The 24,337-nt window shown below is 38.9% G+C and overlaps 2 protein-coding genes across 3 annotated transcripts in view; both read left to right on the top strand.

The window, feature by feature from the left end:
• scube1 (signal peptide, CUB domain, EGF-like 1) overlaps nt 1–6,931 on the top strand; it is a 73,770-nt gene extending 66,839 nt beyond the window's left edge. For both annotated transcript variants that reach the window (XM_084406569.1, XM_084406570.1), the window contains 10 exons: nt 2,004–2,120; nt 2,930–3,091; nt 3,212–3,415; nt 3,527–3,688; nt 4,938–5,105; nt 5,184–5,345; nt 5,429–5,626; nt 5,711–5,863; nt 6,318–6,397; nt 6,475–6,931. In XM_084406569.1, the coding sequence (XP_084262695.1) occupies nt 2,004–2,120; nt 2,930–3,091; nt 3,212–3,415; nt 3,527–3,688; nt 4,938–5,105; nt 5,184–5,345; nt 5,429–5,626; nt 5,711–5,863; nt 6,318–6,397; nt 6,475–6,627 (1,559 nt within the window). In that variant the 3' untranslated portion in view covers nt 6,628–6,931. The remainder of the gene's footprint in view (nt 1–2,003; nt 2,121–2,929; nt 3,092–3,211; nt 3,416–3,526; nt 3,689–4,937; nt 5,106–5,183; nt 5,346–5,428; nt 5,627–5,710; nt 5,864–6,317; nt 6,398–6,474) is intronic.
• A 2,762-nt stretch (nt 6,932–9,693) lies between these two features.
• mpped1 (metallophosphoesterase domain containing 1) overlaps nt 9,694–24,337 on the top strand; it is a 36,815-nt gene continuing 22,171 nt past the window's right edge. The window contains exons 1-4 of the mRNA XM_084406622.1: nt 9,694–9,920; nt 11,016–11,368; nt 12,044–12,225; nt 22,087–22,312. Coding sequence (XP_084262748.1) covers nt 11,202–11,368; nt 12,044–12,225; nt 22,087–22,312 — 575 coding nt within the window. The 5' untranslated portion in view covers nt 9,694–9,920; nt 11,016–11,201. The remainder of the gene's footprint in view (nt 9,921–11,015; nt 11,369–12,043; nt 12,226–22,086; nt 22,313–24,337) is intronic.

Genomic DNA, 24,337 nt, shown 5'->3' with positions numbered 1-24,337 from the left:
TCATTTTCATTTTTCCCTTTCCTTGTTTCCTTTTCTTTATCTGTTTTCTCCTTTGTCCTTTCCTTTTCCTGGTCTGTGTACCTTCTGGTAATTTAATTTTAGAAATTAGAAATAAAAAACGGTTCATTTTTTAGTTTTCGTTTTGAAAAAACAAGCAAAACGAGACTTAAGAGTTTTTTTGTGTATTTGGTTAATGGGTATTGTGAGTGTATACAAATAAAAATAGGCCATTTACAGTGATGTTTTGAATGATGTCTTACTCTTATCTGTATGACCAAGCATTTTAAGTCCTTTCCGCTGTTATCAGGAAACAAGGGATCGCACCAGCACCTCCGCCGACACGAGAAGGTGTTGTTGTGCTTTAAACGAGATGTATATTGGCAAGAAATATATGCAACAGCCAAACAATATGAAGAAACGTTATTGTAACTAATTTGCAAAGCAGTGCATCAGATGAACTTATTTTGCATGATGATACAGGCTGTAGAAGGCAGGATGTGTTGAAAAGGGGTGTTTCAGGGCCACCCACGCATGCGAAACAAATATTAAATAATAATCTAATTTTTTACCCATGAACAAATATATATATATATATATATATATGCTATAAAAAAATATATATATATTTCTCTTTATTGCTCTTTAAAGGCACACTATGCAGTTTCCGTTTTTGTCAAACAGCGCCCCCTAGAGTCGCTGTGGAGTACTTGTATTGAACGTTACTGTCGTAAATACCACTCACGCAGAGCCGCCGTTTTCTTTTCCTTGACTCTTCCGACCGCGCTTTCTTCGTTTTCTTCGTCGACTCTGCCATGATTCACGTCTGAAATGCGTGCTAGTGTCTTCCATAGAGGCTGCTTCATATGTTGTTGATGTATGTGACGTCGTGACGTAAAGCTAGTCGTGATTGCTGGTTTTGCCACTTTGCTATCGGGATGATTCGCCCTACTACGAGTTCGTTTACCATCGAAATGACTTTGAAGCTGTTAAATTAAGGTACAAATCTTGCATAGTGTGCCTTTAAGGAAAATCGAATTACCAGAACGTACACGGACCTTTACTTTCCTTTCAGCATGAGTCTAGTATGTCCCACATCTCCTTTGGGTTGGCTCAGAGCAAGGACGCCTCTGGTTTTTTGGCCCCCTCAGCAGACTTCAGACAGGACAGCTGTAAACGAGTCATCTAGCGTGACATGTTCCACTCCATTACATCGCATGACAGACACTGGATCACTGCAAGGGCTCAGATACAGAGATCTGTGAGGAGAATTAGGACAGGTCCTATCATTCAACCCTGCCGAGGTCACAGACACGCTACTATTATCCCCAGTAGTCTCTCTTTCCCGGCTCTCAGAATTCGACATTCCCCATGTGGTTCCTTGTGTAGATTTTGGACAGCTAAGCAAGACTCAGACAGACAGACAGACTGCTTAGAAATACTCTCGCATACACACGCGCCGCTTCTTGTTTTGGACGGCGTACATAGGAATGCTGTGAACCTGAGTAAATGACTCTGTGCTGGCTGCACATCTATGCTGACAGATTTGAAATACACAGACGGGATTCTACCACAGTGGCTCCTGAGGGCCTCTACACACGGGGCCCGGGGAGAACGAGCAAACAGACAGTTCGCTTGATTCACACATTCTGAAAAAAAAAAACCATCGCTAAATGGTTCACTACCAAACCCCCTGCTGTCGGGTCCAATACCGCCACACGCTCGATATGCTTTTACAAGACCAGCTGAAGTCCTCAACCGCAGTGTGTTCTCATTTCAACTCCTGACCCTTCGTCTCCCTTCATTCCCTCACTGACTTTGGACTTGTTGTGTTAAACTAGACACTCATATTTTTAATACTTTGGAATGGGCCGCTAAGCCCACAGGACAGATTTAGTGTGCTTGAATGTTGGATTTCAAAAAGGCCTCATATTTTGGTGTTTTCCATGATTATTATCCAAACCGTGCAAGTGAAAGTGAGACTTTGCCGATTTCCCGTCCATCAGAGATGCTGGCCCAGCCTGTGAAGCAGAAAGCACGGTTTAAGATCAAAGACGCCAAGTGCCACCTGAGACCCCGCAACAAGGAGAAACACCGGGACACGGGGAAGCAGAGCCTGCAGGGTGAGAGACACACACCAAACACACCACATTTAAAAATATTCTCATTTCCTTTACCTTTTTCCTTCTCATTTGCCCTGTTTCCTGTTCCCTTTCCTGTTTCCTGTTTTTTTTTCTTCCTTTTTCATCTTCTTCTGTTTCTGATTTCTTTCACATTTTCTTCTACTTCTTCTCTTCTTTTTTCTTTTCCCTTTTCATTTCTTGATTTATTTCCTTTTCATTTCTCTCTTCTGGTTTCCTTTCCTTTCCTTTTCCTGTTCCTGTTTCATTTACATTTTCCTTTACTTTTTTCTTTTCAAATTTCTTCTTTTCTCTTCTAATTTTTTGAAATATTTGTTCCTTTTGTTTACTGCTTCTTGTTTCCTTTCCTTCTTTCCTTTTTTTCTCCTTTGTCCTGTTTCTTCCTCTACCTTTTCCTTCTCATTTCCATTTTTCTTCTACCTTTCTCCTTTCCTTTTTTCTTTTTCTTTTCTCATGTTTTTTCTTTCCCATTTCCCTTTACTCTTCTCTGTTTTTTTTATATCTTTTTTTCCTATTTCCTTTTCCTTCTCCCTATCATTTTGCCTTCTTTTTCCTGTTTTGTTTACTTTTTCAATTGTTTTACCTTTTCTTTCTGAACTCTTTTCTTTCCCATTTCCCATTTCTCTTTTTCTTCCTCGTTTCCATTTTCTCTTTTCTTTTTACCTATTTTTCCTCTCTCCTGTTTCTTCTTTTCCTAATCCTCTCTTTCTGATTTCCCGTTTCATTTACTATTCTCCTTTTCCTTATTCCCTTTCATTTTTCTTCCTCTTTTACCATTCCTGTCCTTTCAGGAGCTGGTCAGTTACCTTGCACAGACGACTGTCAGGTGACGTTTGTGAATCTGAAGTGCGACTCTTCCAAAAAGCGCCGTCGTGGACGGAAGTCTCCATCAAAGGAAGTCTCCCACATCACAGCAGAGTTTGAGATGGAAATGAAAGAAGAGGAAGCCTCAGGTAACATTGCCTGCATGTGTGTACAGTAGTTCTCTCTTGTTAGCTGTTGCGTTCCCATGTCATGCCATCTGTGACTTCAGAATGTAAATGTGATGTCTTTTGTCTTTATTTATGTGTCAGAATCATGTAATGTGGACTGTGTGCGTGAGAAGACCAAACAGAGGCTTCAGAATGCCATGCGCACACTAAGGAAGTCCATCAGTAAACAGCAGTTCTACATTCAGTTCTCCGGCACGGCGTACGAGGTGGCCCAGCGTGCCGTGCGACAGACAGAAGGAGATGAGACCTGCAGTATAGGACAGGTCCTCACTGACGGGAAGTGCGGTGAGTATTTTGGGATAAGGGTTTTGTTTTCTGATCTGGGGTTGAAGACACTTTCATAAATCTTGTATCTGTGTGTTTGGGTGCGTTTCTGTGTGTTCGGGTGTCTCCCAGTCAGCTGCGGTGTGGGAACGTTCTACAGTGGAGAACTGGAACAATGCATCATCTGTCCGCCAGGAACCTATCAGGACAGGGAGGGCCAGCTGTCCTGCGAGCCCTGCCCCAGCACCGAGGGACAGGGCATCGCGGGGGCCAAGAACGTCTCTGAGTGCGGAGGTGTGTGTGGATACACATTATCAAACTCTCAATCAATGAATAGCTTTGTGATGGTAATGACACACCTATTGATTATTGGAGCTGATTAATGCAAGACCACGTTTTTTCAAAATTAATCAATAGATTTTGAAATTCAGGGTAAAAAAATCCCAGAATTGCTCATTATCATGCAAATGCAAGATTTCTTATGAATCACTTAGCAAAGTCTGGATCAGTTGGTAGCAGCTCATTTGAACTATTTGAGCAGCTAAAAAGTATTTGACTGACGGCATACAAACACACCTCAATAATAAAACCTTTATTAGGTGATTCTAATATATTCATGGTAAAATGTCAAGACGAAATGTTTACACATGTCATTGTTATGTCGATAAAAAATAACGACTAGTTTCACTTTCAATGCATCAACTCACTCGTTTATTTCCGGAACTCCAAAACAAAAGCGCACACCTACGGTGGCCTCACAGCGTCAGAATGTGCAACGTAAAACAGGCATCCTGAATAGCAGAACTAGAACTGTATATATGTATACTGTATGTATTACGTGAACACAACAGTCATGATGCTTGTTCAGTTGATTTGATTGAAGTCACTTTGGTTGTAGCCCCCTTTGTAGGATTTGTCTCATGAGACATAACTGATGAACATCATGAGACACTTCTCTGTTTATCTAGTTATTCTGCCAAATGCTCAGGTTGTGCATTTAAATACATTGGTAATGAGTGGAAACAGGGGCTATGAAGCTCCGGAAATGGACAAAAGCATCATTAAAGTAGTCTAGACAACTTGTTTTCTATACTCAGTAAGTCTTATAAAGCTATCTTGATAATCTTTGTAAATTCCAGACTGGAATTTACATTGTTTTTCTCTTTGGTTGAACTATCCCCTATTTTCATAAATAAATCAAATAACACAAATACACTACTGTTCAAAATAATTTTTCTTTAATTAAAAGAAATTAATACTTTTATTCAGCATGAATGCTTTTAATTCTGTTCTTTTGAACCTTGTTCCTCAAAGAAAAAGCAGCGAATCAGCATATTAGAATGATTTCTGAAGGATCATGTGACACTGAAGACGGGAGTAATGAAGCTGAATATTCAGCTTTGCATCACAGGAATAATTTACATTTAAAATATATTAACTTGGAAAGCAGTTATTTCATCTTGAATGGTAGTGCATAATCAGAATAATCTTGTTTTATTTGTTAAATGCTCAAAATACTCAAAATGTCATTCTCTGGTTGTAGGCCAGTGCCCTGCCGGTCAGTTCTCTGCTGATGGTTTCCGCCCGTGCCAACCGTGCCCGCTGGGCACCTTCCAGCCTGAGCCGGGCCGTGTGCTGTGCTTCCCCTGTGGAGGAGGACTCTTGACCAAACACACGGCCAGCACGTCCTTTAGAGACTGTGAAGCCAAAGGTATGATGCAACACTGCAAAATAGGCACATCTCTTATGTCCATATTTACTTTGTATTCTCACTTCCCCATATTTCTAGTTCACTGTGCTCTTGGGCATCATTATAATGCCAGCACGCACCGGTGCATCCGTTGTCCGGCTGGAACTTACCAGTCTGAGTCCGGACAGAACTACTGCATCACCTGCCCTGGAAACACCACTACAGATTTTGACGGAGCTAACAATGTATCTCACTGCAAAAGTAAGGCAGATATATGCAGATCCATTCACAGATCCCATGATAAGCAGTGAATTCACAGGTTTGTCTGTTCTCATCCCTTGCAGATCAGCTATGTGGCGGTGAGCTGGGAGATTTCATGGGCTACATCGAATCTCCCAACTATCCCGGTGACTATCCATCTAATGTGGACTGTGTTTGGACCATTAACCCTCCGAACAAGAGGCGCATCCTTATTGTTGTACCAGAGATCTTCCTGCCCATTGAGGATGAGTGCGGGGATGTTCTGGTCATGAGGAAGAGTGGTATGGTATACCTGTCATTTTGGATGCTAGTTGATTATTGCAAGCAGGCATGCAAATTATTGAGCTCCTCTTCTCTCTTTTCAGCCCTGCCCACTTCCATTACAACTTATGAGACATGCCAAACCTATGAGCGACCAATCGCCTTCACCTCCCGTTCACGCAAGCTGTGGATCCAGTTCAAATCGAATGAGGGTAACAGTGGAAAGGGATTTCAGGTTCCGTATGTCACTTACGATGGTAAGTTACAGATACAGTCCAAACACAACCACACATTAACATTCGATGTAGCCCGTGAAATCAAATTTTTGCCCACTGTCGCTCACTGGATATTTTCGGACCATTCTCTTATGCGTGAAAATCCTAGTAGATCAGCAGTTTCTGAAGTACTCAGACCAGCCCGTCTGGCACCAACAAAGGCCTTTATTCCCCATTCTGATGTTTAGTTTGAACTTCAGCAGATCGTCTTGACCATGTGTGCCTAAATGCATTGAGCCGTTGCCATGTGATTGGCTGATTAGACATTTGCGTTAACAAGAAGTTGAACAAGTGTACCTAATAAAGTGGCCAGGCATTTAGACAGCAACTACACCAATGAGATACATTAAACATTCAATAAATTGTAAAAAGTTATGTGTACATAATATACTACATTTATTAATATCAGTTTGTGTTTGTGTTTTTGTCATTATAGAAGACTACCAGCAGCTTATAGAGGACATTGTTCGAGACGGTCGACTTTACGCCTCAGAAAACCACCAAGAGATATTAAAAGTGAGCATTTATTTAAGTAGCTGTCATCAGACATCACTTTATATTCCTCTTTTAATGGCACGTTTCTCTGTTTTCAGGATAAGAAGCTGATTAAAGCTCTGTTTGATGTGCTGGCCCACCCTCATAACTACTTTAAATACACCGTGCAGGAATCAAAGGAGATGTTTCCACGTTCCTTTATCAAGCTGCTACGCTCCAAAGTCTCCAGGTTTCTACGGCCGTATAAATAGAAACCCGAACATTTCTTCCACGACCCCGGCTCTATCCCCATCTCTCTTCCTGTCTTTTCTCCACTAGCTTCCCAGAAGGCCTAACTACTGCAAGAAGATAAAGACGTTTGGCCTTCTTCCTGTCTGAGATTTGTCCATTTGTCCCTTTTTGTCTTTGTATGTTTTTTGTTTGCTAATATTTATGTGCTTGATTTTTTGCAAAAGCCCTCTTTGGATGTTTGATATCTACAGTATATATTTGTAAGTGTGTGTGTGTGTGTGTGTGTGTGTGTGTGCGTGTGTGTGTGTGTGCGGGTGTCTGTGTGTAAACAAAATTATGTGCAAGCTTATGGCTTATTAGGACACATACAGACACACACAGATATATATATTCTTGTTTGGAAAAGGTTATTTTCATGCCCCTGATGTGCACAAGGGGTTTTAATATCCTAGTGCACTTAAAGTAAGTGGTTACTTAATGAGAAAGTAATCACTTTCTGTTCTGACCACAAAAAAATTTAAATACAAAGCCAGACAAGTGAAAGATAAACAGGATAAAAGACAAAAACTACCTGTCAGTATGAGAGTTAGAGTTACGTGTACGTTGTTTAACTAGTATTTGGAGCTTCAACTGCACTTGAATTTTATATTGTAGAGAATAAGGAAATATAAGTTGCTTTTTTCGTTGTTGTTTTTGTTTTTGTTGTATAGAGATGTTTTACCTTGGTTGTAGAAACGAGAAATGTCCGTACTGCCCCTCTACAGGGATACAGAAAGATATTCTCACCTCTCCCTCTCCTGAAAACAAAACACACTTCATAATAATCTCAGTTTAATATCAGAAAAAGTATTAATGTCGAAGTGCCATCTGGTTTTATTGGGTTTGTACCTCTTTGTCAGCTTGACAAGTATAAGATTAATTTCTATAAGATTACACGATGCAATGAGTTTGTCATTAACCTGCGATTTAGATTGAGAACATTTTGAGAAATTGTAAATATGGTGATCTTTTTTTTTTTTTCTTGAGCTTGTTGTGTCATAAAACTCATGGACATGGTGAAGAGTTTATTCAGAACAACAAAGAACTCCATTTTGGATTTAGAGACTTATTATGGTGTATTACATAGTTATATCATATCTATTGCATAGTAATTGCATATCACCTTTGTGCTGTGCACAAAGACACATATTTTGCTCTTGTTGTTGAACTGTGGATGAAGACTAGAGGCTTTTTGTTGAACTGATGTCATACCTGAAGTATGTGAAAAATACCCATCGCAATTAAATCAAATCGCACAACCACATACATCTAGATGAGCCATAAAGTCACTGAAATACAGATCATATTACCTGTCATTTTACAGTGTTCTGCGTTGTTTTGCATATATTCCAGTTTGGGAGGGAGGGGCGGAGTGATCATTCTAAAGCTGCTTTGTTATATGAGCACTTATTAATGCTTGTATTTGTAATATCCACATATGGACAGGGAAACACATTCGCTCATGCATCGAGCATAAATAATCATACATTCATGCATGTACACACAAATGCTGTAATACATATTATGCTAGCACAGTAATTTATGATTTGTGAGATAACCGCAGGTTGTAGTTGATCTTTTGTGTGTGCGTGTGTGTGTGTGTGTGTGTGTGTTAATCACATATTGTTGTCTCATTTGATTACTAAAACAAAGGCATGTGACTGTTTGAGGAACTGTTGCCATTAGCAAAGAAGAAGAATGTGTGTTGTGTGACATGCAAAAGCACACAATTTTCACAAAATACACACACAAACACACACCTCGATGGCTTCACACACAGATTTAAGTACTTTTCCCCTCAGACGGAGAGAGTGACTCAAGACTGCTGCTGGTGTGATTTGTATGCTTTATGAATACAGATGTGTAAATGATGTTCAAATGTTAGTGTTGTGTTTTTTTTGTTTGTTTTTTTAAGTTAATATTTACAGTAGAAGGAGACAATATGTTGGGGAAGGTCACAGTCTGACATCCACCAAGGTGAATGACCACATTTCAGAAGAATAAACAATTCAGCAGTGTGAAATCAACCCCAGAAGGTGTGTAGAAGAGAATGGGAACTATTGTTAAGACCTCACATTATTAATAAATCATTCAAATCTCACGCTGTTTGTTGTGCTGTTGTCTTTCATATTCTCATTATTTATATAGCCTATTAGTTAAATCCTTTTTTTTTAAAGAGGAAAAATTAGCAAAATTAGAAAAAAGCACCCTTATGTCAACTAACGCCATTTTGAATGATTTGTCGTCCTCTTGTGGTCATATTAATATAGGCCTATCATCAAAAATCATGCCGTTTTCTCCCCACAAAGGGGCAGTGTGGACCAAGATTTTTGCTTTTCAAAACATTTGAACTAATTTGAAAACTAAAAAGGTTGTTATTCATGTTTCAGAATTCAATGATATAGCCTACGTTTTAGTATATCTGTATGATTAAGGTTTAAAATGCCACTACTACTTTAATATGACATGCAGATCAAGGTCAGACAAAAATACAACCTTTGATTAGACAGCACAGATATAGATATATCTATGAGATATAGATGGCACTGGCACTGGCATATATATATATATATATATATATATATATATATATATATATATATATATAAAAATAAGCCATCCTCTGACTGAAATAACTGACCTGACGGATGGGGCTTGTCACGTGAATATTAATTACGTGACGTTTACCTTGTTGACTCCTAACTGATTGGATGAAAGGAAGACATATTGGTCAAGCGGAGAGACGTGTATACAATTATGAAACGTCCAAAAGTAATTTTAAGTGTATACAAAAGTGCCCAACAAGATTGTAACATTGATTAGCGTTATTTATGTTGAAAGGAATATCGACTTGAATATTATAATGCTTTCCTCTCGAATGGCGCCAATTTGGGGGGGGGGGGGGGGGGGGGGGGGTTCTGTGAATACAATTCATCAACAACAAACGGGTCTTAGCAATAGTAAAAGGTTGGCTGAAGTTACATGACTGAAGCTCCAAGCCATAGTATGATTCGCCAAGAGGAGGGGAGAAATATCCAGAGCAGCGCGAGGGGGAGTGTCACACACACACACACACACACACACACACACACACACACACACACGCGCGCGCGCGCTCGCATACCGGGGCACCACGCGACTCCAGTTCAAACAAACCAGCGCGAGCCTCTGCAAACAGGAGCCGCTGCGTTTTCACGCTCTTGCCGGTTATGTATTAGTCTTTACCTGCACATCTCCGAAAACACATTGGCGTTAGACTCTTGAGTTTGAAAAGGTAAGTATATTTCTGGTATGTAAATCAGCACCGCATATATTTTGAACATGCATGAATTAATATGTAGAAGAGAGTGCGCTGTTATAAATGATGCTCGTCTGTTTGGAAAGAAGAGACAGTTACCATAGATACAGTCAATTCTTGAATACTCGTTAAACATGAGTGATTGATTTTTGGCACTGATATTATATTATGTGCTGGTTTTATTCCTTGTTAACCTACACCTTATCATGTTTAACTGGCAAAGAACACCTTGCAAAATTAAACTCAATGTAAAAAGCAAATTATCACGCAATCTAGCCAATCAAACTGGTAACTGTTAGTTCGTTTTGGCTCGTTTTGTGAACCATTGTTATACTAACAGTAAAAGTGCCAACAAGTATGTGGGAATTAATTTTTGGGCATGATACCATGTTAATAACATGGTTTTTGACATGTAACATGGTAGATATTCAGTTTATCAATATGGAAATCATTCAATACCATGATATATCTAAGTGCCTCATGATTTCATCACTTTACTATATGGTACCATTTTTTTTTTTTTACAAGAGTAATGCATTAAAAAAATGATCCAACCATCTACTGGACTATTATTCAAAGCTTTTGTCCCACATAGTTTTACTTAGTGTGCTTAGTCATCATCCATCTTTTATTAATTGTTATCATTATTCTTTTCACACACTATTTTTTATTTTTTTTCTATTTGTGCATGGTTTGAGCACTTATGCATTTCTCAAGGAATGGAGTAAGCTTTCAGCTTTTTCCCTACTTGTTATTTCAGTTCAAAAATAACATTTTAGCTCCCCATTCTTTCACGGGGCTTTTGTGTCCTCTTTCCTCCCAAACAATTGTCTTTGTTGCATCGCATATTTTTTTTCCCCTCCCGTCTTGAAAGTGCAGGGAACTCTATTGTTAGATATAGAAATCGTGACAGAATGGTTACCATGGCTTTGTGTAAGATCTCGGCGCTAACACACAGGAGAGTGGGACATACCGCCGCCAACCGGGCGTCTGATTGTGGGTTTTGATAATATGCCTCTGTCACCGCTCACATCTCCCTTTATCTCGTATCTCGTACCTTTCTTCCCTCAGGTGTATTGTGATTGAGGGGAAGCATGCAGGCTCTCTATCCCAGCAGCAGAGGCGTACGGTGGGCCAGCCACTGAATACGGTCCTGGACATCCCAAAGACTTGCTAAAGTGCAATCCTATTAAGCACACACCACCGGACAAGCGCGTGTGTGTAAGAGAGGAAGAGATAGTGTGTGTGTGTGTTGCCATGGCTTTCACACTTTCGGAAATCATGGCTGCCCGACGACAGCAGCAACAGTCTCAGAGAGGAGGAAGAGGAGTGGTAGAGGTGGACGAATACAGCTCCAACCCAACTCAAGCCTTCACCTTCTACAACATCAACCAGGGTCGCTTCCAGCCGCCCCACGTCCACATGTAAGAAACCCGCATGTGCACATTTGGCATGGGTCACTATGGTTGACTAGTTGTTCGACAACTGATTAGATTTTTAGCATCAGCTCTTTAGTTTGCACGATGACAGCATGATTTGCTTTAACTGATGTTAAAACTCACCTTTTAAAACACCACTGCATTTTGATTTTTTTTAAGATACCAAATGTTTCCTATGAAATGCTTCAAGTTGGGTGCATGTGAATATTGAGAATATGAGTTATCCAGGGATTCCTTAAAAGAGACTACTTTGTCTAATTGTTCAGAGAAACAACTAACTAGATGCTTTTGAAAATATGTGATTTTGCACATTTGAGTTTTTTTTAGATGGGCCATATTTCATTGTTTCTCTTTTTTATTTATTTATTCATGCCATTTTACAAAGGAAAACAGGTCACAGCTATAATTATGTTTATGAATATCTGTCAGTGTGTACCTGTGTGTGTGTGTGTGTGTTGTCGGTAGAGTCTGTGTGGTCGACCCAGTAGGAGATGCTCTAAAGTGGGCCATTCTTATTCAAAACTCTGCCGTGTCCCTCAGAGACCCGTTTCTGCCAACGCAACTGTTTAAGCCGCGAGAGAACGATATATAACCTTATTTATTCCCACTCCTCTCTCTCTCTCTCTCTCTCTCTCTCTCTCTCCCTCTGTCTATCCACAGGGTAGATCCGTTACCCCATGACTCCCCCAAGCCCCCGGGCTACACTCGGTTTGTCTGCATCTCCGACACACACTCGCGCACTGACACTATTCAGATGCCGTACGGTGACGTCTTACTGCACACTGGAGACTTCACAGAGCTCGGCCTGCCCAGCGAAGTCAAGAAGTTTAACGACTGGCTCGGTGAGAGGTTTTTTTTTTATTTGTTCTCTTCCTTAAAAAACTTTTGCCAGCTGTTTGTCTCAAAATTGGATAATTATGTTTTTTGCAACACTTGTATGCATCATTTGACTAATTCTGCATATCGTTAAGCCATTTTCTGCACTGATTTTGTGGATTTAAATGATCAAATATGTTAAGCAGAGCTAAGAGAACTGCAGTCTTACTCTTAGCAAAAAATTTTTTTTTAATTAAGAACATGCAAGATATGTGGGATGTGTGTAGCTTTGTGAATGATGCATGTTCAAATTCTACAGAAGCCTAGAGTTCATGCACTATGAAAACATACAGTACCAGTCCACATAGACTTATTGGAAACAGATTTCTGATGTCATCTATATGCTTTTACATGTCAACAGTAATGTTTATAAAGCCTGTTTCATAAACTCATAATATCAGCTTGACCTGCCCAGTTCACACCATGCAATAAGGCAGAAATAAAATTGAGAAAAGGGACGCAACATTAAAATATTTAATTTATCACCATTCAAGATTTCATATTTCTATTTTATTTATTTAAATTTTATGTAACATTTTATAAACTAAAATGTTATATAATTTTATACAGATTATTATCATTTTATTATTAATATCACTATAGGAAATAAAGCACGGAGATCTTTCAACGTAAACGTTATGAGAAATCTTGAAAAGACAAAAAATTTCAGAATATTGTAGTGAATTTGAATGTAAATTCAAGTCTTTTTATCACAAGCAGAATATCTAGAGGTCATAGTCATGATGTTTTGCATGCTTTTTTTTTATTTATAACTTATTGTACACATGTGCTTGTCCAAAAACTATGAGAGAGGCTCAGTAATAAACAGAATAGTAAAGATGACTGGTGTTGTTTGAGGAGAGGGAATAGAAAGCAGGAGATCTGGATAGATGGATGGATGGAGGTGAGTCAGCGGGGTGCAGAAGACACCAGTCAGATTAAGACTGTCGCTCGTGTGTCTCATCCTCTTTCCCGCTATTGATTCTCTGCTGTCCTGCCTCTCTCTTTCTCTCTGGCACGCCGTCCCTGTGCCAAAAAGGAAGTTCGCGTGTTTGTTCTCGCGTTTGTCTCTGTATAAATATTTATAACGTGATTCTTTTTCTCATCTCTGAGTCTTTGCACCTGTGTCTGAGAGAACTCGCTGCGCACATGCTTCCTTTATCCAGCAACAATCCTCAGAGATATGATTTACTTTTTACCTCACAATACTTTAAAGTGTGTGCCAACACACACTATCGCATGGACTTCCTCATATGGTGATGCTCTTAACTCTAACCTAGTCTCAAGGCCTCCTTGTCAGTTTTATATTTTTCTCTTTCGCTTCGACACGCTGATGTTTGCGAAATCTGTTCCCTCTCTTGTCGTCTGGGCTCTTTGAGACTGCTTGTCATTTCAGCCTTAATATTTTAGCCAGTTTGGGTTCTTCAATAATGGAGCATCACCTTAGACCTCAAAGTAGGTGTGGTAATGCAACACAGCATTAATGCAACTCGAAGGAGGTGTGGAAGTACATGAAAAATGGTTTATTTATTTAGTGGATAACATGGATTCCAGAACCTAGTTATCACGTATATAAACCGACAACAGAGGTTTACGTAGTAGCTCGGTAAACTGCTGTTATGTGTTCTAGTTGTTTCTATATTGTGTGTTTAGCACTGCTGGAATGGGGGAAGAACAGTGATGTGTCATAGCGATTGAAGATATCTGTCTTGACGCTTGTGTGTGTTTATATAGACAAAAGCATTGCGAAATGGATTGCCGTGGACTGTAGGTGAGTGATAGACTTGCTTTCACTGATACGGAAATAAACTAAAGTCTTTTAAGACACTTTTTGTAATGTGTATTTAATGATTTTTACCTGCCTTCATAGTGTGGTTTCTTTATCGTCATTTACAGGCTTTTCTCAGTGAATATTCATATATATATATATATATATATACACACACTACCATTCAAAAATTTGGGGTTGGTAAAATGTATTGATTTTTTTTTTTTTTTTTTTTTTTGATAAGTAAGGAAAAACAGTAATATTGTGAAATATTGTTACAATTTAAAATAACATTTGTATGTTAATTTATTTAAAAATGATAATTTATTCCTGTGATGCAAAACTGAATTTTCAGCAGCCATTACTGCAGTTTTCGGTGTCACGTGATCCTTCAGAAATCATATATAATAAGCTAATTTGCTGCTCAAGAAACATTATCAATGTTGAAGACAGTTATGCTTTTAGGGAAACTGTTCTAATTTTTTTTTTTTTTTTTAAGGATTCTTTGATGAATTCAATAGAACAGCATTTATTTGAAATAGAAATGTACGTTATATAACATGTGTACTGTCATATTCATAATTACATTTTCGATATTCGTCTTTTGGCCATTTGACCACAGATCGACCCCTGTTGTGACCCGTTCTGAAGTGTTAATGGCCATTCAGTGCCTTTTTTTTATCATGTATCTTTTAATCTATATGTGAAGAGAGCTTTTTTGTCATTTGACTAGATGACAAAAATGTTAATCTTTCATTAATTTTAAATACTAAATGATTTCAGCATTGTCTCATCTGCCCAAACAGGTCACTTGAACTAACAGAAGTCGTTGTTCGGAAGTACAGATGCTATTGAATGAATGCGTATAGCAGAAGTGTAGGAGCGCAGTTTCAAATGTGTGATTGTAAGCAAATCTGTATCTTTACTGGTCTCTGCGTGTTTATTGGTCTTGACTCTTGAATGATTTGTATTTGCTTGCTGAACAACTGTACTAGCGTGAGAAACCTAGCTTGTACCTTCCCCATGTATCCTTCAGGCTTACACCGGCCGGAGAACATGCTTGAGGATCATTTCTTGCAAGAACTGCGTAAAAGAAATTCCCAGAAATCACAAGTGATAGTACAACCTTTCTGGGGGTCATATAGTCATGACTGAAATCTGCTGTAGTGGCAGTGTGTTTTGCTGAAGAATAAATCAATAGCTTTAGTAAGTTATGTCTGTGCGGACAGTAGTAGTCCAGTCCAGTTAAGAAGCTTCACAGGTGTTTTCTGAGAGTTTATTAAGATATTATGCGCATAGGTGAGTCTGAATTTTAAGGATGAATCTGTTGTTGCATTGTTTCTCACTGTAAGTCATTATGTGCAGAGAAGCGTGTCTGAAGTAGATATTATACTTTCTTTCTCTCAGGTCAGGAAGGTTTGGTAGTTCCCCGTCTTGTTCTGTCCTGTCCACATAATGAATAATAGATTAGCCCAATGGTGATGTGACAGCTGCGTGGGCTGTGTGAGATGTGTGTTCGAGTGTGTGGGGTGGAAGAATCTTGGGAGAAAAGTTTATACCTTTCTCATTCCTTTTTTTCCCCCCTCTCTCTCCTCTCAACTTTGGAATTTTCCCTCCATTCTCTCTCTCTCTCTGGTCTGTATCTGGAGAGAAAACCGTCATGAAACTTTAATGTGCTCTCCCTTTTTCTTGCTTCAAGCTCTACGGCTCTGCTTTTTTTCTTCTTCACCCTGGCATGGGTTTAGTCAGCTGAAGGTTTAGCTGTGGATTATTAACAAGGAAGCTTGACACTGCTTTACGGTTTTTCACTTAAAGTGTAAAACACAATCTCAGGCATAGATTAAATCTTTGTGTAGTTTTGTGGCTGAATACAGTGTGTCTATGGATCTATGTGTATGGCATATCATTTGTTTACTACTGTAACTAATCTTAATATCTTTTTCATCTTATATTGCTTTCTTAAAGTCGGCATGAAACAGAAGTTGTGATTGATCTTTTCTTTCGTATTGTGACATATATCTGAGTTAGGCGGCTTCTTGAACAAGAAAATGTTTTGCTGGGTCATGATTTTGTCCATCGGTGGCAATTGATTGGATCGTTGGACCATTATGGGTTTTCTATTGGTCGATCTCGTGTGAGTGACAGGTTGTTCCGCCCTCACTCTGTAAAACTGTCATCAGAGAAGAAAAGAGATGTTGCTGATGGAGGGGGGGAGTTATTTTGATGTAAGAGTACAGGGGCACATGATTAAAAAATTAATAATAATAATAATTATGTTCACAGGTAAATAATAAATACTGCAATACTGCAAAAAAATTAAATAAGAATTGATCATTTTGATTTCATGGTGATTTAAAAGACTTTCTTGCAAATTTCTTTAAAATTATTAATTATTTACCTGTATGATTATAATTTTTTTCTCATTTTGAAGAATGTATTTCTCTTTACCATGCCATTACAGTGTCCATGACCTGTCAAGATTCAACATGTAATAAAAGCACTATAATGCTTCAGGTATTTTGAAGTATGAAGTTTTTATGGATTTCTCCACAGAAAAAAATTACTGCGTACAATAGAGTAAATATGTGAAAATTTTCATTTTCAAGAAGCAAAATAGCTAAATGAATTACTGTATCATTGTTTTATGTGCAGTTCTATACAAACTGCCAGTTTTATATACAGATTCAGTTTATGTTCCTACCTGTGTGTGTGTGTGTGTGTGTGTGTGTGTGTGTGTGTGTGTGTGTGTGTGTGTGTGTGTGTGTGTGTGTGTGTGTGTGTGTGTGTGTGTGTGTGTGTGTGTGTGTGTGTGTGAAAAACTGATTACTTATGCATGAGTGGATGTTGTGTGTGTCTGTGTGTGTGCTTGTTATAATACTGTGTGTTTACATTTCACATGGGCACATGAAGAAACACAAAGAACACCTACACCGGTTGTGTGTTTGTGCATGTTCGCAGAAAGATTCTTCACTTCACTTCTTCAAAGCGTCACTGTTTTTCTGTTGAGCCGGGATTATGGACTAAAAAAGATCTAAAAAGAAGGAAGAGGGTGAACCGAAGGGTTGAAACAAGTGAGAAGCTTGAACTAAATAAATCAAATGTCACAAATATGCTTTAAAGGGGTCATATCATGAGAAATCAAATCTTCCTTGATCTTTTGAAATAAAAGCATTCGATGCACTGTGAAAACATGAACTCGAACCGGTTTTCAGAACGCAGTCCAAAAAGACCGTCTATGGAAACTAAGCTGGAGAAAAAAAAACTTGGTCTGTGCTTCCTTTAACATCAGATGAATGCATGGTCTCCCACATCTGATATTCACAATTTGAGTGGCACGTTTCCACACAGATTGTTTTGTTTTCTGAATCTTTTTTCAGTGTAATTTACTGTAGGCTTTGGCCATGGAATATTTGGAGGCCAAAAAAGCTTTAAATGGGGAAAAACTCAATTCTGTTTAAAGAAAAAATATTTTATTGGTTCAAATAGGCAATTTCTACCCTTTAAATATCTTTACAATTTGGCCACCTGTGGTCAGAACGCTGTTTTCATGTCAAATCAACCAATCAGCATCACCACAGTCAGGGTCTTTGATTTTGATCCCATCTACAGTTTGTTCTTACAGAATTTTTTTTATGAAAAACGAACTAAACAAACGATTAATCAGCATCATTGTGTAAGAAAGTCAGAAAAAAATCTGTTAAAACCCATTAAAAGATGTATATTATCAGAAACTTTGTAAAGAGAGGCAGGCATTTTCATATTCTTTTTAATGTATTGCAGTGACATGAATTATTTATCCAATGAATACACTGCAAAACGCAACATGACAGCCTGACAGTTTTACCTGAAGAATGAGATGGAAACTGAAATGTTTTTGTCTTTTGCCGAAAATTGTCAAAATCTGTACTCTAAAGATCTGTGGTTGTCCATTTATATTTCACAGTACACCCTGATTAAATTTAATTTGTGTAAAATGCACAGTTATGCCGTTGGCAGATACTCTCTCAGTCAGCCAACTTACAAGAAAGTGCACGTATCACGTAGGTGGCAAACGTCTCGCAGAACGTCTGCAGCATCACACACACACACACACACACACACACACAGTGTGAGACAGCTCCATAATCCTCTTGAATGAGCTCTGAATTTTGGAGGTTGGAGGATTTGCTCCATCAAAGTCCAAAGACCACCCACCAGAACAGAAATGACAATAGCATTCAAATCCGGACACTTCCTGTGGGCTTATGCACCTCTAAAGCCCTTATTTTAATGGTCCAGAGCACACACACACACACACACGTCAATGCTGCAGCTCACAAGACATGTTAAGAGTGAGACGTTTTATATGGCAACTGCTTGTGTGTGTGTGTGTGTGTGTGTGTGTGTGTCTGTCTTAAGTTGTTGAACATGCTATTCTCGCTGCACGTTTGCCTCTGTGTGAGCACGCACAGGCCTGCATTCATCCACTTTAATTGCGCTCTTTTTGAAGTGAAAAGAACAGAAGCTGTCTGTCAGATTCACAGTGAAATTTAAGCTATTGCCGCCTTGAAAGTGCTTTTGAAATCAAAGACAAAGAGCCCAAGAAGATAGAAACTAATAACAACAAGCAGCGCACACTCGTCCGTGTGTCCGGATTAGGCATTTTGGGCTGAAATCGGCATGCTTTTTTCTTTTCCATTTCCCGCTCCTCCTCATCACAAAAGCTTTGGGCTCGTCTTTTCCATCCTCCCTCTTGCTGGCGTTTTGTATTTGTGTGATTGATTGCTTCCAAAGACTCTTTTTTTTTTTTTTTTTGCTTTGTGTTTCTAAGAGAATGACTCCATTGTAAAATGGTGATTCTCTCTGTAATTCTGCCTTTGAAGGAGTCTGACCGTTTGTGGAATCTATATGAGAGAGAAAGGGAGCGAGAGAAGGAGAGAGAAGAAAGGCAACGAGTACACGTAGATGAACATATGCACCGGGAGATTTTCACACTTTTGCAGTGCCTACACATGTACGTGAAAGCGATGGTGCACAACATAAACACGACATGGAATTTATCTCTATTTTTTTTTTGATGCGAGGACACACATAAACAAATGGCTGTATGTTGTGAGAACATAGACGAATAGAAGGAGAACTGTGGGTCATGATCCCAAAATACAGGGTTATGGATGGCATTGAAAAGCAATTCTAAAATGAAAATAATACAATGCAACTAAAAAGGACAGAATGCTCAAGAATACCAGTTTTTTCTTGTCATAGTCGCAATGTTGCCCATTACAGCTCGGTCCAGGCATCAGAACAAAATCTTCTCATAGCAATAGCATGTGTGACAGGGAGAAATTCCTTTTTTATACATTTTATAAGCTCTTCATGAGTTCTCAGCTGGTCAACACACCTCATATGTAGGCTACGCACATACACAGTATTGTTTTGGATGTTTGGTAAGTTCCGTCTCAAAATAGGCAATACGTCATAAAAGCCGACCAATCAGGTTGTGAACATATCCCTATGCCTTTAGGTTCGGTGATAAAAATGCCAATCTGAACGCTAAGCGGACCAGGACTAAATGATGGTCTGGACCAAACAAACCAAGCCAACCGAACTACAAGTGTGAACAACAACACCCTTAGTCCTGGTCCGCTTAGCATTCACTTTAAATGGCATTTTAACGCTGAATCTAAAGATACCGAACCTAAAGGCATAGGGACATGTTCACAACCTGATTGGTCTGCTTTTATTGCATATCTTTCGCCACAGAACTTACCGAACATCCAAAACAATGCTGTGTGCTGAGCTAAATGCGCTCGTTGTGTGTGCCTAGCCTACATGGTATGTTGACCAGCTGAGAACTCATGAAGAGCTTATAAAATAAAAGGAGTCAAAACAGCGGAAGGAATCCCTCCGTCACACACACAAATGGAAGATCTGCTGCTTTCAGGGGTCTCGGTCCGCTTGTTTGGTGTGCACCTGGGTTCAGATGGCAGCGTTCACACAACCGCACCAAGGTTTCGTTTTAATCGAACCAAATATGCCAAGTGTGAACACCCTAATTGAGCATAAGTTCTGTGTCTACTATAGGTATAATGTAGTTACATTGATTCCAACAATTGATTGATTGCTTATCTGCCTATTTATTTATTTATTTAAAGACATTTGCTTGCTTTTGCATGCTAAACCAGTTTGAATATAAGGTTGGGTCTTGAAGCAAAATCAGTTGAGAGCCACAGAAGTAAAGTACAATGCCTAAGACCAATCAGAATGAAGTATTCCTTGTAATATAGAGGGTGTCTTGACAGGTGTCTGAAAAATTGATGTTGTATTATGAAGGGTTTGATATGCATTTTAGAAGATATGAACTCTCTAAAATCTGCTTGGAAATCAAATCAGATCACAGTAGAGCAAACGACTGAGCTTGAAGATAGCTCTTTATTACGTGTATTACAAAAACTGTTGAGCAAACATGAAAGATATCAGAGCTTTGCCTCTGGAAGGAGGCTTTAAATCTGCAAGACTCCTGTGCTGATTCTTGTAAAGCATCTGCCACGGACACATAAAACTCACTTTTAATTTTTGTCCATGTCTTACTTTTACGATCATCTCCCAGCGATGGTAAAATTGTGCTTATGGACGCAGATTTTGAGAGGTGCCATGGAGTATTGTGTGTGTGTGTGTGTTAAGTGTCAGGAAAATTGCTGTTAAGTCACACGTTTTGAGCATAAGCATGTGCGAGGGACTGCATGTGTGTGTGTGTGTGTGTGTGTGTGTGTGTGCTCTGTCAATTTTTTTTTTTTTTTTTTTTTTGTGCAGGTCCTCAAAACCAGAACCCCCCCACATCCTTCCCGCCCACAATTTAATTGCCGCTTTTCAGGGACACGCTTGGCTGCGTAATTGTCAAAACACAGGCTGACTGAACTCTCCGTCACACCTCAAACCTTACACTTTCTGACGCATCTCATCTCTTTTATGACACTTTTCAAATAAAGGGAACATTTCCAGATGTTTGTCGTAATTTCGCCTCGGATCCGCAGGGGTGCGGGGAGAGCGATTTGGAGAGAGGAGATTTGTGGGGACAGACTGTCTTTGTGTTTGTCAGGCGTGGACAGGTTCGCTCCCCGGTGTGGTGAAAATTTTATAGAACCGTGAAAAAATGGAGATGGAACGGAACGAGGAGTAATAATATTTGTGCATTTATTGATGGCAGATTTATGAAGTGCTATATTAATTTGCATTGTTCCAGAGAGGAACCCGAAAACACGTTCTTTAAGAGTCCAGCATCGTGTTCTGATTTACTGCAATGCATTCTGCTAGCCGAAAGTGGCAATATCAACCAACTTAATACCTCAAGGAGAACGATGTAGCCCTCCTTATTGGCAGCGCAGATTTCCTCTGTATTAGACTGTCATTTACAGTGCTACACATCCCCCTTCCCCTTATGTGCTCATTTATTAAATATTTTGGCTAATTCGACCATGCTTTTAGGTACCAATAAAAGTGCAGTCTCTCTAAGCTCTGTTTAACACATTTGACTGTGTTTAAATCAATTTAGAAAATTTTCCCTCAATTTCATGAAGAAAATGCACATTTTGTCTGGACCTGCTGATTTGTTTAAGATTGGTGCAAGGCTTGTAAGTGAAAGGTTGCAGGTTTGAACCATACAAGGAGTAATCACTTCTTGAAAACTTCACAATTTTTTTTTTTTTTTTTAAACAAGGATTTAATTGAGAATTTAAAAATGGTAACAAAAGTGCTGGAAATTAATAAAATCTTGAGTAAAATAAAAAAAAAAAAGCCATGGAAATTGCTGTAGTGAAAATAGATTTTCTAGCTGTTCTTATCTCAGATCGGATACTATTTCTTTTGAGTTCAGTGTCTTCAAAATGAGTCAAAAAAGTCCTTATCTACGAACCACAAATGACTCGGAAAGTTATGGAAATTTGTTCGTAAAAAAAGCGTGGGCAGAATCCCCACAGTTGCTTATCATGGCAACATTGCATGAAGGATGATAAATAATCAAATAAATATCATAACCCTAACAAAGGCACCGTATCATGACAGCTGTTTTCTCTTTCCTCAGGCACTCTGCCCTACGAGATAAAAATCGTTATAGCGGGGAACCACGAGCTGACGTTCGATCAGGAGTTTATGGCAGACCTGATAAAGCAGGATTTCTACTACTTCCCTTCGGCCTCCAAACTCAAGCCGGAGAACTACGAGAACGTGCAGTCTCTGCTCACCAACTGCATCTACCTGCAGGACTCTGATGTTACCGTCAGGGGTTTCCGCATCTACGGCTCACCGTGGTGAGTGTCTCTCTCTCTCTCTCTCTTGCGCACGCTTTCTCAAGTCTTTCTGTCACCGTGTTTGTCACCATATGTTGTTGTGTTGTCCCTTCCCCCTCAAGTCTTCCTCATTTTTTGCTCCTTCTTCCCTCTTTCGGTCTATCTCTCTTGTTAACACTTCTTTTGCCACCCCTTATTGTCCTGCGATTTACCTCTGTGCCAGTGTGTGTGAATAACTATGTGTGTTTGTTACTTGCAAGCACTGAATTCTAAGTATTGTAAATGCATGCCAGGTAATTATTTTTTTTTTTTTATGAATTTGGCCTGTACAATAGTGTGTGTGGGTGTATTTTCTAAACTTGCAGGAGCAAAAATGTCCTTACAAGAATAGTAAACACAATGACACCACGTGGAGGTGTCGCTAAAATGAAAAACAGATTCATATAGGGACTAAATTATGTTTTCTGTAAATAAGAGTAAAAGTGATGTAGGGTTTGTCTCTAGTAATTTTAATTTGTTTATATTAAAAGCAATAAATGTGAATAAATAAGAACAATTAATGGTAATTATGAAGTCTGAAAATATTAATACATTTACAAATAATAATTGATTATTATAGTTCGTTATAATAATTAAATTATAATAAATAATTCATAATATGTATAATATATAAATAATTTGTAAAGTTCAACATAATTTATCATATAAAAATAAATTATAATAGTAATTTATTCATTGCAAAGCATTCTCTTTAAGAGATAAGGTTATAATAATAATAGTTGTTGTTGTTGTTATTATCATAATTATTATTATAGCTATTTTATTTATGGTTTATTTTTGTGATACGGATTTGGTTTGGCACAACAATGGAGGTCTATGATATGCTCTCATTTTTATAGCTGTGTGTGTGTGTGTGTGTGTGTGTGTGTGTGTGTGGCTCATCTAAGGTGTGTTCACTGACAGATGGCTTCTGCAAATATCACAGTAAGCCCTTACATCAAAGTTGATAAATAAGCATTTATTCATGTGTTTGTGGCTTGTCAAGTTGATGGTGTTTACAACAGTCATGAACTCATGAGCTAGATTAAAACCTTCAAGTATTAATCCACTCCGATATGTCGCGACAGAAATCCTCATCTCATGCCAGTGTGCTTGTGTGTATGTGTGTTTGCACCATGCAGACTTTACAAAAACATAAGCACTGCTGAGATCTGGTAATAGCATTCCACCATAGGGGAAGGTGGACAGAAAGTGCGTCTCTGAGCTTCTCTCTCTCTCTCTTATCATTATCATATCTCTCTCTCTCTCTCTGTCATTCCATCTAGTCCTACATCCATTTGTCTCCTCCTGTCACTGTAGAGTTGAAGACACTCTGCCGTACTGGGGCACAGTTGCAAAACTCTCATCTCCATGGAGATTTTGTTCTGGTGAAGTCTCCTGGATTTATGGGCCGAGTCCTGTGTTGCTGCGGGCGATGGCTGTCTGTGATCTGTGCAGCACTGCATTGCTCAGTAGAGTCTACTTTTTCTGCGTCTTCATCTACTGCTCTGTTCCCAAAGCTGTCTATTTAAAGACATATAAAGTGTCAAGGCTGTTTTAAATTGTAGGTTATGTATTTGGGCTGCCTTCTACGATACCTCGTTTTGGCCAGATTCTCATTATTGTATGTATTCTTCTTCACAGAAAAGACAACCCCAGAGAGAATTACAACAAAAAATGAAAACCAAAAACAAATCATTCCAAATGAATTGTAAATTAGTCACTTTTGAGGTTCTGTTTCAGTGAAGGAGCTTAGAAGGCAGATGTCTGTGTAGGCAGAAGAAGGCTATAGGTTTGGAAAAGAGCTTATGTTGTCCATCAGATCACATCCTGCTCATCTCTTCATCTCTCTTTTCTCTTCTGGCTCCAGTTCTTTTTTTTGCCTTTTAAGTTTACCTGCACTGTCAAGTAAATTGTGCAAAATTTTGAACTTTAGGGGAACAAAAGCTTGTCACTGGGACAGTACCCTGAAAGGTACACCTACTGTATAGTACCTTATCTACCCTT

This window comes from Rutilus rutilus, assembly GCF_951802725.1.
Source record: "Rutilus rutilus genome assembly, chromosome: 4".
Classification (NCBI taxonomy): domain Eukaryota; kingdom Metazoa; phylum Chordata; class Actinopteri; order Cypriniformes; family Leuciscidae; genus Rutilus; species Rutilus rutilus.
This window is presented reverse-complemented; position numbering and strand designations above follow the sequence as displayed.